This window comes from Larus michahellis, chromosome 1 (assembly GCF_964199755.1).
Source record: "Larus michahellis chromosome 1, bLarMic1.1, whole genome shotgun sequence".
In the NCBI taxonomy this organism is placed as follows: domain Eukaryota; kingdom Metazoa; phylum Chordata; class Aves; order Charadriiformes; family Laridae; genus Larus; species Larus michahellis.
The window spans coordinates 61,130,177-61,143,347 of NC_133896.1; the positions used below are offsets into that span (position 1 = coordinate 61,130,177).

The 13,171-nt window shown below is 41.4% G+C and overlaps 1 protein-coding gene across 7 annotated transcripts in view; it reads right to left on the bottom strand.

Annotated features, from left to right (window-relative positions):
- STAB2 (stabilin 2) overlaps window positions 1-11,113 on the bottom strand; it is an 88,903-nt gene extending 77,790 nt beyond the window's left edge. For all 7 annotated transcript variants that reach the window (XR_012586328.1, XR_012586329.1, XM_074581496.1 and 4 more), the window contains exons 1-5: window positions 10,860-11,113; window positions 6,367-6,500; window positions 5,397-5,512; window positions 1,074-1,159; window positions 166-235 (exon numbers count right to left, since the gene is read on the bottom strand). Coding sequence is in view for 5 of the 7 variants with exons in the window: in XM_074581496.1 (XP_074437597.1) it covers window positions 166-235; window positions 1,074-1,159; window positions 5,397-5,512; window positions 6,367-6,500; window positions 10,860-10,943 (490 nt within the window). In the remaining 2 variants the exon portion in view is untranslated. The remainder of the gene's footprint in view (window positions 1-165; window positions 236-1,073; window positions 1,160-5,396; window positions 5,513-6,366; window positions 6,501-10,859) is intronic.
- Window positions 11,114-13,171: the final 2,058 nt, after the last annotated feature.

Consider the following 13,171-nt stretch of genomic DNA (forward strand, 5'->3'; position numbering starts at 1 on the left):
AATAGCTGCCTATTTTCTTTCCCTGTTGTGTTCCCTGAAGGAGACAGCAGCTCTTGACGGGAAACCCTTAGACCCCCTACCCATTTCACAGCGATTTCCCGATGTCTGAATACAGCTTTCACTCACCTTCTTTCCCCCACTTCAATAAAGAAAGCTCCAACTTACCTGACGAGCAGTGAGGCCCAAATAAATTATCTTCAGCACATTTTTCACAGGCAGTCCCACCAAAGCCTTTCTGTAAATTACAGATTGGAAATCAAAACTTAAGTTTCTCATCTATCTCTATGTAGATAGATACATGCTTAGCAGCCTCTAACTAAACAGCATCTTTAGCTACCAAAAGAAAATAACGTGAAAGGTTCAGTCAGTAAATCAGAGATGACTACTGCAATCTAGAAAACGTTGTCTTTTGAATGATATTTTTCCTGTCTTTTTTTAAATTTATTTTAAATTTTTAGCTCTCACACTTCAAATCAAATCAGATATTCTGAATAGCAAGTAAACAATAATGAACAGTAATCAAGCTTAATGCCTAAATCATTCTTACAATTGTTAGGTTGTATTTTATGACTACTTCTCACTCTGTCTCTTTCTTACATGTCTCCAGAAGATGTGCTTTTGGTATAATGGAAAGATTAACCAGTAGAGGGGGAGCTAAAAAAGATTCATTGGAGTTGTTTTTTAAAAAAATCTTTTTTGGCTGAAGTTAGTAAGCACTGCACATTGCACTTTCAGCAAACAAACATTATATTGAGAGTATTAGTCCCAAGTACAAGTCCTTTCTAATTAGGGCAAAAAATCATAAGTAATAGCACAGTCTTAAAAACAGAGGAACTCAAACCACCTGTTTCCGAAAGACAAGATGGAAGAGCTCTTTAATAATATCACCCAAACATGCTCAAGTCTGTAGAAATAATAGTGTGAAGATTAGTACAAACCAAGCAAAAAATGAACTCCAAGCAGATCATCTCTGCTATTTCTGAAATACTTTCTTTTTAATATATTTATACCACATAACATGCATTATTTCTTAGCAGAGCTTATATGCTGTTGTTAAAAGAAGGGGGATGTACCTGACAAGTGCACGTTCCATCCCCATTTATACCCTGGGAGCAGCGTCCTCTCCTGTTGCATGGTGATGCAGCTCCTCCCGGACAGGCTAGAAATCACAGAATCACAGAATGGTTTGTGTTGGAAGGGACCTTAAAGATCATCTAGTTCCAGCCCCCCTGCCATGGGCAGGGACACCTCCCACTAGACCAGGCTGCTCAAAGCCCCATCCAACCTGGCCTTGAACACTTCCAGGGATGGGGCATCCACAGCTTCTCTGGGCAACCTGTTCCACTGCCTCACCACACTCACAGTAAAGAATGTCTTCCTAATATCTAATCTAAAGCTACCCTCTTCCAGTTTGAATCCATTACCCCTTGTCCTATTACTACAATCCCTGATAGAGTCACTCCGCATCTTTCCTGTAGGCTCGCTTCAGATACTGGAAGATCTGAAGATCTCCCCGGAGCCCTCTCTTCTGCAGGTTGTATAACCCCAACTCTCTCAAATGACAACGCTAAGCCATTACTCAGCTTGCTCTGACCCTTACGTGTTCCCCCTGCATGTTAGGGGTGACGGAAGTTGGAGGCTGCAGGGTTTTAGGCCAGACAGGGATCTTGAGTGACTGCTGATATTTTGCTGTTCTCTTCACTAGAATCTCAGCTTCAGTAGAGACCATCACCGTCTCTAATATGGGAACTTAAGCTAGTGATTGTAATCAATAGCTTGTACCAAAAATAGTTTTATTATTCTAAAGTACCATATTAATTTTGTCCCTGCTGATGAACCTCTATGTGCAAACACACTAAACTGTTAACTTTTTTGATACAAGTGGAGTTTGCCTGACCACTTCTTCTGTTGGTTAATACAACTCTGACTGAAAATTTGCTGTCAGAACAATATTTGATGCTCAATCAGAGTTTAAATAAGCCTCTTCCTTTCACCCACAAATTGCATTTCCTTTACGTGGAAAGTTTTTCATTTCGCCCGCTACCTCCAGAAAGACTGTGATATTTGATTCAAATGCTCTTGGAAATTGAAATTTGGGTATCTCATAACCCATTTCTGTACAATGAATGGGTGTGATCACTAGTAAAACTTGTCTGCCAAAGATGTGCTATGCTCTTCAGATCCTCTGGAGATAAAACCATGATTACAGGCAGTGATATACCAGGTGAGACAGAGCCTGACCAAAAACCCCACCCCACAGGAGAGGATAAGAAACAATTACCTTATTTCCAAATCAAAATAGTTTAAACTTTGGCTGAAATATTTCAGCATTCAATTTTGTGCTGAAAGGTTGCCTGTAGGAAATGCACGTTACAGTAATTTTTAGTTAGATTGTTCTGTTATTTTTTTTTTCCCCCTTTTGGGATATCCTCATATTTTACAGTTGTTCAGCCTCTCCGTGGAAATGATTTAGTAACTCCCCTCCATAAGCCCTTCCTTCCCGTAACAGGAGTTCCCATTAGGTACCGTAATCCTGATGCAGGCGGTATCTAAATGTATCAAACTCCTACTGCCCTCACAGGTTCTCTGCTGTACTCTACTGGGAGATTTATCGCTTATAAAGAGTCTCAGTTTGTTCTGTGTGGGTGGAGATGGGCAGCGCTGGATCTGTTCTCCCATTGAGTAACGTAATCCTGATTTAGAGTGTTTAAGTAATGTGGAAGTTTTCATGAAAATCAATTTGATTTGGACAGAGTGATGAGCAAGTAAGTGGATGCGTATACGTATACACCTAACTTTAGTGAAGGCTTTGGCTTTATACCAATCTGTTAATATTTCTTAATTTATTCCTTAATGATGAGTCTGTAAAGTCTGTTGGATCTGAGTAAGCTTCTTGTGAAAAACCAATAAATTTAAAGATGAAATATTTAGTTGAGTTTCTCTCATACATGCTGAAATAAAAAGATTTATTAAGAACTGAGATGAAATAACCAGAAATGAGGTGAAGTAATAAATACATATACTTTAATCTTTAAAGTGGCTTTTTGTGAGTCTTGATTTCTGGCTACCATGCAATAGCTATATCTCATCTTTAGGACTGACGCAGGTGCAAACTGTTTAATATTTGCTCTGAGTGGGAACAGTTTTAACGGCACTGGTGTTTTTATTGAATGCGCAAAGATAGAGAAATCACGAGAAAACTCAGTTTATGGTATAAATTCTAGGGAAGTATACTTTAAAATTGCTGACAAAACAGGTTTTTTGCAGTTGATATTCATTACACTTCCCCTTGTCTTCGCTATCCTCTTGTCTCTTGTTTTGATACCACCACCAAGGGACAGCTTTATCAGAAGTTTAGCAAATTACCATATTGTTGTACGAGTTTGGTCAGGCAGATAAAATGCTTCCCCTGGCCGACGGGGCTGCAGAAGAGAGCGGCGATGGCAGTGATGCTGGCACAGTCACCTGCCGCCACCCCGGTTCTGGAGGGGAGCAAGACCTTTGCTTTTGTTGAGGATGTTTTTTGAAAAGTAGCAAGAGAGAGATGCTTCTGCTTAGCTCTTACAGCCGTTAGAGACCAAAGGCCAAATCTTTATACCTAGGCCAAAAAAGCTTAAATCTATTGGGTTTTTGTCTCATAGAGTTTAATTCAGCACTTCCCAAGTGTTTTTAAATGCAGCCTGTTGGATTCCTTCTCTTCATCTGACTCCCGGCGTGCTGAAGCAGTGGGTAGAACTTGTAAAGATGATGTATTTTGGACGTATAATTTGATGGAATTAGGTTTATTATCTTTCCTCTTGGCCTTTATTTTTTCCCTTTCACTTTTTTTTTCTTTATTACAGTGCTTTCTATTCAGTTGCCCAATAACACACACCTTTCAGTTGGTACCCAGGCTTTTCTTTGGAGCCATGCAAATATTTGCCCAGAGCTAGGATAGGGAGTAGCTCCTACTGAAGCCCATCTTCCCCTTACTTCGTGGGGAGGGAAGGGGACAAGACCTTTCATTCACACTTTGTGTTTCAGCGTGTGCTATCGTTTAAGGAAGCCAGAGTGCTATTTAAGACCTAATTTTGTCATTGCCATCAGATGCAAAATGTGAAGTAAACACCTAGTCAGGGATTTTTCTCTGGCCTCAGGAAGGACCGTCTTTCCTCCAAACATTTCAAGGCATGCCGTATGTTCTTAGAGAGATTGCGATAATGCAAAGAGCTATTTTCTTCCCCCGAATGACAGCAGAAACAATGCTGAGACCTTGATTCTTTGCTTTTTGGGGCCAGGAAGTTTGTCTGAAGGAAGAGAGGCCTTCCTTGCCTCTGCAGCCTCCTACCTGCAGTGTTGAAGGCAGGGCTCCGGCTTGGGGGCAGCGAGCTCTGTCCCTCTCTAGAAATACCGATGCCCCTAATGTGGCCTTCCCAGAGCACCCTGAATTAGGGGTTGATGATCACTTGTAGCATTGCCTTCCTCCTACCGGTTCACTTAGGCTGCATTTGGTTGAAAGGTGGTAAATCACCACACAAGTGGTTATCTTCAGAAGACATGACCACACACTATGACCTCTGCTGTTTGGCTATCTTTTCTATAGAAGTAGCTATAAGCTGGGGTTTGACTATTTTGCTTAAGTAGATAAATGACTGGCATTTAAATCATAGCTTGGGCTATAATTATATTTTGCGGACAAAAGGACTTCACAGATATTGAACCAGACCTTGACCCCATTAACTAGAGAAGGAAATGCTCTATCTGGGCAGGGAAACTTCCTCAGAGGGTCTTGATGCCCAGCCTCGATAGCCTGAGGTTTGATGCACTTGTGGGGATGCTGAAAGGCTTTTCCTGAGGAAGGGGCAGCGGGAAGAGAGGCACTCCTGATTACCCCTGCTCCAGTAATGGCCTTTAGCTTTTGCTGGAGGTTCAAAAAACTCAGAGGAAAAAACTGTTTCAAGTTGAGCTAAAAGAAAAGACCGTCCTTGCATCAAAAAGTAAAGAATTAAAGAGATTTGGAGATATTTCAGACTCAGATGAGGGTATTTTTGACCCAAAATGAAACATTTAAATTTGTGGTTTGAAAATTTTAATTTTTAAACTGTTGTGGGGATCCTCCCAAACGAAAAGTCATTTTGCAAGCATTGAATTGAAATGATTTGTTTTGAAAATCTCAAAACCAAGGGGTTTCCCTGAGTTTTTTGAATTTTTCTATGTATTTTTCTTCTTTAAATGAAGCTTTGAATATGTGTTTTTCTCTAAATCCTCTAAGTTTTGGCTGAAAACTGCTGTTTATTTCTACTCCTATAATAAGCTCTGCGGAGCAATCTTCTCATGGCAATAGTTTCTGAAAGTAAGAAAAATCACTGCTTTACTTCTACTCAAATTCTATTAAAAAAAAAAAAAAGTGAGCTTACCCATACAATCTGGGCCCCAGTGTCCCTCGCAGCATTCAGGTTGTTCAAATTCCTTCATACAGTGATGCCGACATCCCGGAAAAGAAAGTACGTGTGTTTTAATTTCTAGATAATACCTGAGGAAAAGAAGTTGAAGCTGCTTTAAACTACTTAAAAGCCTCCTGTGGGGAAAAATGAAATTCTTAACCTCCTTTCAGTGTCAGACAAGAGCATTTTAAGCTTAGTTGTATTGATCTGGCTTTTTTTTCTTCATTAAAACATACATTGAACACCAAGGTCTAAAAAGATCCTGGAGCTGTTTCTTTTGCAGAGTATATTTATCTTTTTTTTAATTTTATTTAATTTCTGCAACCTACACGCAGAAATTTTCTCTAAGTTTTGCTTTGAAATAGTGTTTTAAAATTTATTTACTGTCAAGATTTTTTAAATGTTAGGTAAGCTCAAAATAGTTACATTTTCCCTAAAATACTGCTTTTCTTTTTTTTTTTTTTTAATCTTAAAGACAAGATTTCATATTTGTTTTGAGATATTTCTTCCTGCCCTTCACCCCCCCACAGCTCCCCAGTCTGGCAGTTTGAAAAATCTGTATGATTTTGTATGATAATATATATATGATAATATGATATGAATAATATAAAGACATAATTTATATGTTAATATACATTTATCATATGATATTTATATATCATTCATATCAATATGCAGAATAAACAAGGAAGTGATTTTATGATATCACTCAAAAGAAAATCAGATAGGCCTTCAATAGAAATGTTTATTTTTCTCTTATACCATTTGCTGATTAGCTGGGCGTGAACTACTCTGAGTGAAACTTGAGTTCTGGAGTTGGTGAAGCCAATGGTAAACGTTCCTTACAAAAATTGCATAAAATATGACATTTTTAATATGAATTAACGTTTTCTAATTAATGGAGAACAATATTCACAGAGAGAAGGTCTGACAGAAGAGATACCTGCAGTCTGGTATCCCAGTCCCATTGGTAATTTTGGTGTAACCAGCAGGGCACTGGGTTTTGAGGTTTAAAGAGCAAGGTACGCATTCTGTTTTCATTCGAACGAGCAGCTTTTGGTCACATTGCTTCTTCATCTGTAACAGGAGAAGATTAATTAAAAGGAAGGAAAAAGTTCTTTGAGTTGGTTTAACTCTGCCCCCAGTGGCATTGCTGAAAAACGACAAATTTAACAGCTTTGTTCTTGCTCACAGCCACAAGCTCTACCTTGTTCAGCAGGAGCTCCCTGCTCTGGAGCTAAGCTAGGTAACAGACCACATATTAGGGCTTTGTGATAGTCCTGTCTTCACAAAATATGTCCAAGCACTGCAGGATAAACCCTTCTAAGTGTCATATTTCTCCTAAGAATGCTTTATCAACAAATGCTAAGTTCAGCAGACTTAGAAGCCGGGTTACCGACGCAGCATCAGCCTACAGAGCGTTAGTTCTGAAATTGCCTCACGAGCCCAAAGCAGGATGGAGAAAGACAAGTGCCGGCAAGTTCCTCCTCCATTCAATGGCAAAACTAAACATAAGGTGTGGAGGAAGTCGCTCGTGGCTCTGTGCACACAGAGCACAGCACAAACCTTTGTTCCTCTCAAAAGGCAGGTTTCATATTATCAGCACCGCTTGTACTGAATTAGAGGATTATGGCTGGTATTTTCCAATTGGCGTAAAACAATGACGTCTGGCTTTGCATTGAAATCTGGTAGGAGTGACGGGCCTGACCCCACCAGAGCACACTGAGAAGTGCAGCCTCCTCTTTTTTCACCTAGAGAAAGCCACAGAAGGAACCAGCCCATCTTGGGAAACCTGGCCGTAATAGGCCTCTAGCTCAAATGCTGAGGGCACGTGCCCCTTGCTGTGGAGGTCCCAGTTTCAAGAATGCAAATCTGACCAATGACTTGAGAAGGTGGCATAAAGGAGAAAAGGCTTAGGGTATTGTCACAGCAGTGGCATTGTATTTTGTGGTTGTAGAATTCATAGATTTGAAAGTATCTGTATACCAAAAATAGTGTCTGTTTCCTACTACTAAAACAGTTGACCTATTTTAACGCAAAAAATCTTTGCTGAACTCTACCTACTGTTGGCCTCATATTTTTTCTTCCTTGTGAGTATTCGTAGAAGTAAGTTCATAATTCACAAATGGTGAGAAATGATCTAATGCAAAACATGATCTTTAAAAACCAACAAAATTAATGAATGAAATTATCATTCTTGGAGAGGAAGCGCTGTGAAGTGCTCCATTTTCTATTCCAAGATTTATCCACTGTTCCCTAAGTATGGACCCATTTAGGTGGTCTTAACTGACTTGAGCAATATTGACCACGACAGGCTTCCTGTCTGGCACAGTAGAATTGATGTGAACTCTCTGAATGGGATTTCAATTAAGCCCTCAAGTAGTCAATTAAGGCAACGTCTGAATCGTTGCCAGCGTGAGGAAATGCTTAATGTTTATCTTGAAAAGCTGTACCTGCCCACTGTGTGCGTGTGTGTGCGCGCATATATGTAGGGGCCAGTTCTAGCAGCACCACCCATTTGAAAATACATAAATATGTTAATAGTTGTCTATGGACTTTTTAAATAGCTTCCCAGATTATAAAGCTGGAAGGACAATTATACCAGAGGAGCATAGTAGAGGATAATGGAGCTTCTTGCATGAACAAGAAGATCTTTTAGAAAGCATTCATTTGATTTGGAAATGATCAGTTGTGGAGAAACAATCCGTGGTATGTTGCTTTTGTCTTGATTTGCCTGCGATGGTTTTGCCTCCGTTTCCAGCTATTGCTCCTCTGTAGTTTGCACAACAGGTAGGAAGCCATTCTCCTACCAAGTTTACTAGTCCCTTCCTATGAATACTTACAGTCTGAGATCAAAGTACAGTTCCTTTGTGCACCTAAATAAATAGCATTTCTTGAATTCCCTGCTACGAATCCAGTTTCCCAGTCATTCCCCAGCTTTCCTCTGGAGTCTGCTCAGTTTGGCAATGGCCCTCCTGAGTGGGGAGTGTCAGACCTGGCCTGTCTAGGCAATTCCTGTGCACTCACCCTGCAAGGTCATCTTTGTCTCCCACCTCGGAAAATTGACCATTAACCCTTTGTGCAGCAGCATCACAGCAGGAGCTTCAGGTCATTTGCTATCTAGGGTCTGTTCCAAGCCATCACTTCCAAGGATGGAGCCCATTGCAGTGCCACCATGTGTTGCTCAATGGATATCCTGCAGTATTTCTGTCCAGGGGTTCCCAAACAACATATGTGGACGTGCAACCCTGTGCCATCCAGGTAGCGTTGGACCTTCTGGGCACATGTAGGATGCTGCAGCCTCATTGCAGAAGCTCACAGTTGGCCTAGGTGAGTACACTGGCACCTTGGGCAGGATTTCTATATGTGCCACAGCCCAGTAGTCCTGGATGAAGACCTCACCCCAGCGATTTCTCCCCATGTTAGTTATCCTTCCTTCAGCGTTAGTGATAGCAGCAAGTTTCCCTAGTGAAGACTGTAAGGATGTATCGCAGACACTGATAAGGAGATTTAGTTGCATGAGCTCTGAGGGACTTCGCTTTATAGTCATCACGCAGCTTATAAGTATATTTCAACATCTATTTAGCCTTCAAATTTTAGTCTTTCCAAATGTACTGTTGAAATCTGATTTTTGGGCAATGTTCAGGTACAGTAGTTATATTTGGGTAGTGAAACCTCTTACTGTTGTGTGGATGCATTTCATAATAAATAAAAATGAGACCTTTTTCCAGATGTGAGTATAATGTGGATACAACTCGCTCAGACACTTGGCAAAGCAGTGACAAGCAGTGCCACGCTGAGCAGACCCAGCAGCCTCCCTGCCCTCCCAGCAGAGCCCGGCGCTGGTGGGACAGTGGACTGACCCAGCTCTTTGGGCTTCAGGTCTAAGGTGGCCCGCAAAAACTCAAACCGGAGCTCCTCTACACCTTGCTTCCCGTCCAAAACCACCTCACCAGGCACCAACACGAGGGGGCTTGAACACTTCAGGCCCTTTAAACCACGCGGTGCTCAGCAGCAGCACAGCCATCACAATGGCCCATCCTTAATGAGAGATGACTCACGCACCAGAGCAAGAACCAACACAGCACAAACACACAGTCCAGGCAGCGTAACTTCTATGAGTATTTCCACTGAGTCAAACCAATACTGTCAATGTTGAAGAATCATAAACTTGGAGTGTTTGCTGGTTTTTCTGAATCTTTAACCATATATGCTACTGAAGACCTTGCAGGTGCTCGGGGTCAGCCATTAAGAGTCTGGGCTTGTAGGATATTAAGGTTCAGGAGTGGCGGAAATTATCTCACTACAAAAGTTCTCATAAAAAGAAGTTCTTATAAAAAAGTTAGCATAAAAGTTCTCTCCCCCAACATTTCATTTTTAGAACAACAAAATTCAAGGAGATTTTGAAAAGGTAAAATCGAAATAAAAATAGGTTATATCCTTTCTCTACTACCAGTTATAAAAAACTATTTTTTTTTTTTAAATTGTGTAGTTATTTCCACTTTCTCCCATTTCTTCATTTTCCTTTTTTGCTGTTATGGAGAATAGAAGAAAGGTGATTTGTTAGCAGCTCTTTTCTAGAGACAGAATAAGATAACACCTTTCCCAGTACTTATTTGTAGTTTTCAAAGTATTTTTCCATTTAAAACAAAACTGAGTGTCTTGCCTCTTTTTTTGCCCTCCACAGTTTCTTCCCATCCTTTTGTTTCCTCTTCCACGAGTGTTTTTTCTCCAGAACGCAGTAATTTAAAGCCTCATGTTGTGAGACAGTTTAAGTGAGTTAATGTATCGCTGTTGAACTCCTGATTCAGGTTTTCAACCCAATACTTTCTGCCTTTCTACAAGGGTGGTGAAAACAGATTTTGTGAAATTCCACAGATCCATAGGATTTGTACATGACAAATGCACTGCTTCCTCAAAAGTCTACAACTCTTTTACTTAAATTTATAACTTTTTACAATTACTTCCAATAGCTCAGTTCCTTAGAATTTTTTCCCCACCTATCTGAAATAGCTTTTCCTCCTTGTGGTTAGTAGAGCAGATAATTTTCACTAGCGAAAAATTTCTGCTTTCATATGACTTATCAAAAATTCCAATGGTTTTCTTTTGTTGCTTTTGATGAGTAAGTCAGCTACAGTCTTTTGCCATGTTTGCCATTTTTTAGAGACATTTTCAGCGTACTCATGAAACATCATTTGAGCCAAATTCTCATGTGAAATAAACAGATGCATTTCTGTTATTTCAGGGGACTGAATTACACAGCTCTTGGTTTATAATTCAGTGTCCTATGGCATCAGTGACTGTTAAAGTGGGTTTTTCTTCTATCAGCTACAGTATCTGGTAACCAGTCTCTCTGTGACAGTGAAAGAGCCCCTGCCCCATAGTGCAATACAGACACATAATAATTCATTACTTGAATAAAAAGCTGCTTCTTACCTCATCTGGGCCTTGTGATGTCAAACACGGTTTCACTGCAGTCAAAAAAGCCAAGAAGAATAAAAAAACTGGATTTTTTTCCATTGTAAAGAATTTGGGTTTTTTCCTTCAGAGCCCTCCAGACAGAAGAACTAAAATTTTGACGTAAAGGGATCGTTTGTTAGAGCTGCTGTTTCTTCTGCATTCTTAGGCAAATAGTTTAACGGGACTCTTGCCTTTCTGAAGGAAAATGAGTGAAGGATACAGCATGTGAAGCTTGCCTGCAGGCAGGAAAAATTCCAAAATGCAGGGTCTTTGCTGAAAGTTTTCACTGCAAAGCTGAATAAACCCTTCCTAACTGAATGACAGGATATCCTGGTGGGGCTCTGTTCGTTTATCCCTTTCTCTGAAGCTGTTGTCAGTACAAAACCAAGGACACTGAACTGTGATGATAGAAGATGTTTTCTTCTTTTAGGTGGGCACGGGTAGGGGACTGGAGTAACTGCTGCGCTTGTTATCGTTACATTTGCTCAGCTGATCTAAGGCAAAGCAAAGGATCTCTAGAAGTTGGCTTATCAGCCCTAATAACGTAAGGGTGGGTCCCCTGAATGTAGTCCTGGGAGAAATACCACTGACTTTATCTCAGGAGGCCAAAAGAACATCTTCCCGCTTTGGTTAGCTGGATAAAAAGGGGGATTTTTTTTTTTTTGGCTATTTTTGTTGAGTAATTTTTACTGATTTCCTGGAGCTAAGCAGAGGAAAATTAACTCAGCTGTGTTACTTGCATATGATTCGGAGGGATGAGTAGACAGACATTTTGATTTGCCAGAAGCAAGACTGTTTCTTCTCAGAGTTGTTCAGCTCTTTCCTAGTGCTGCTCTTTGCTGCTGCTCTGGTCAGTCTTTTAAGGGCAACCTCTCTTATGTCTAAAATACCTAATAATCTGGCTGCCTCTAGTTTGTCAGCTTTGCTTTTTGCCCCTGACATTATAATTTTTCAGCCATTTGAAGGCACTCCATAAGGGTGCCTTGATACAAAATTGTGCCTTGAAGGTAGGTTAGGTTTTTGAAGAGTCTACAGTGGCTGTAAACATAGTGCTTTCTCCCAGGTTCCTATTTATAGTAATGGCTAGATGCTGCATTCACCTTTAGACCGCAAATGTAACATTTGATGCAGTTACAAACTATTATCTTGAACTCCCTATTGTTTTCCTAAAGAAATCAGTGGTGATACACATAAAACACACAAATTCATCTACTTTTGTTATATGTTCTGAGTACTGCAAAATTGCTGGTAGGAGGTGGCAGGGCAAGGTGTTTCCTGCATGCTCATCAGATTCTGTTCCTTTCTGCTATACAATGAGGAAAGTAAATCATTTCTTGTTTACGCTGACAAGATAGCAGCCAGGGGCTGTGATGTACGTGCTGACGGTACATATGGCCCTGAGAAGTGCCGTTTCTCTTTTCTGAGGTCAAGGCCTTTCATCTTTGGTTTTGCATACAATTTGGGCTGGTGGAAGGAATGTCTCGGGTTTTTCTCCAAAAGAGCAGAATCCTGGAGGATCTTCTCTCCCGTGTAATGGTAGCCCGTGGCTGCATCCTGCCCTCTGTGGGATGTCTGGGAGTAAAACTTCTCCTCCCTCTTCTACAGCCATGTCTTGCTGGAGCGTGGGCAGGTGGTCTGGGCAGGGTCTGCACTACCCGGGCAAAACACGTTTGCCGGGTCCCTGTGTGTGTGACGGCAGGAGCTGACAGCTTCGGCAGCGGCTTGAGGTCAGATGGGTTTCTTGCCTGTTGCCACTTCAGACAGGGCAGTGATGAAAGGAGCAGTAAATCAAGCATGTCCCTTTCCTGTCCTGTAGATCGAGATAAAAAGCAACACACATCAGCTCTCTTGTTATCTGCTCTTACCTCGCGTATAGGCATTTGTGTGAAGTAAACCCTTCTTCCCTTTCCTTCCTCTCCCTTCGTGTTGGAGGGCAGCCTCCCCGCTAACCAGGAGGGACCAGCTGGAGGGACCGGCCACACGTTCCTCGTGTTGGTGATAAGGATTTTCCTCATTCGTGGGGGTTAAATACAGACTGTGCCGGGCGCTAACTATAACTCTGCCTGGTGCCAGCTCCTGCCCCACTCTGGGCAGAAATACAGGCTAATACATCACCTGGCTCAGAGGATGGGGCTCCTCAGGGATTTGGGGGGTGGGAAGGTGGCACTCGGTGCTCGAAGCGGCCTGTGCAGTGTGGCAGCGTACCCATCAGCCAGCCAGGAACCTGGCATAGTGCTTTGCTTGTGAGGAGGTTGCCTTGGTGGCCTGGCCAGTGTCTGAGGTACTGG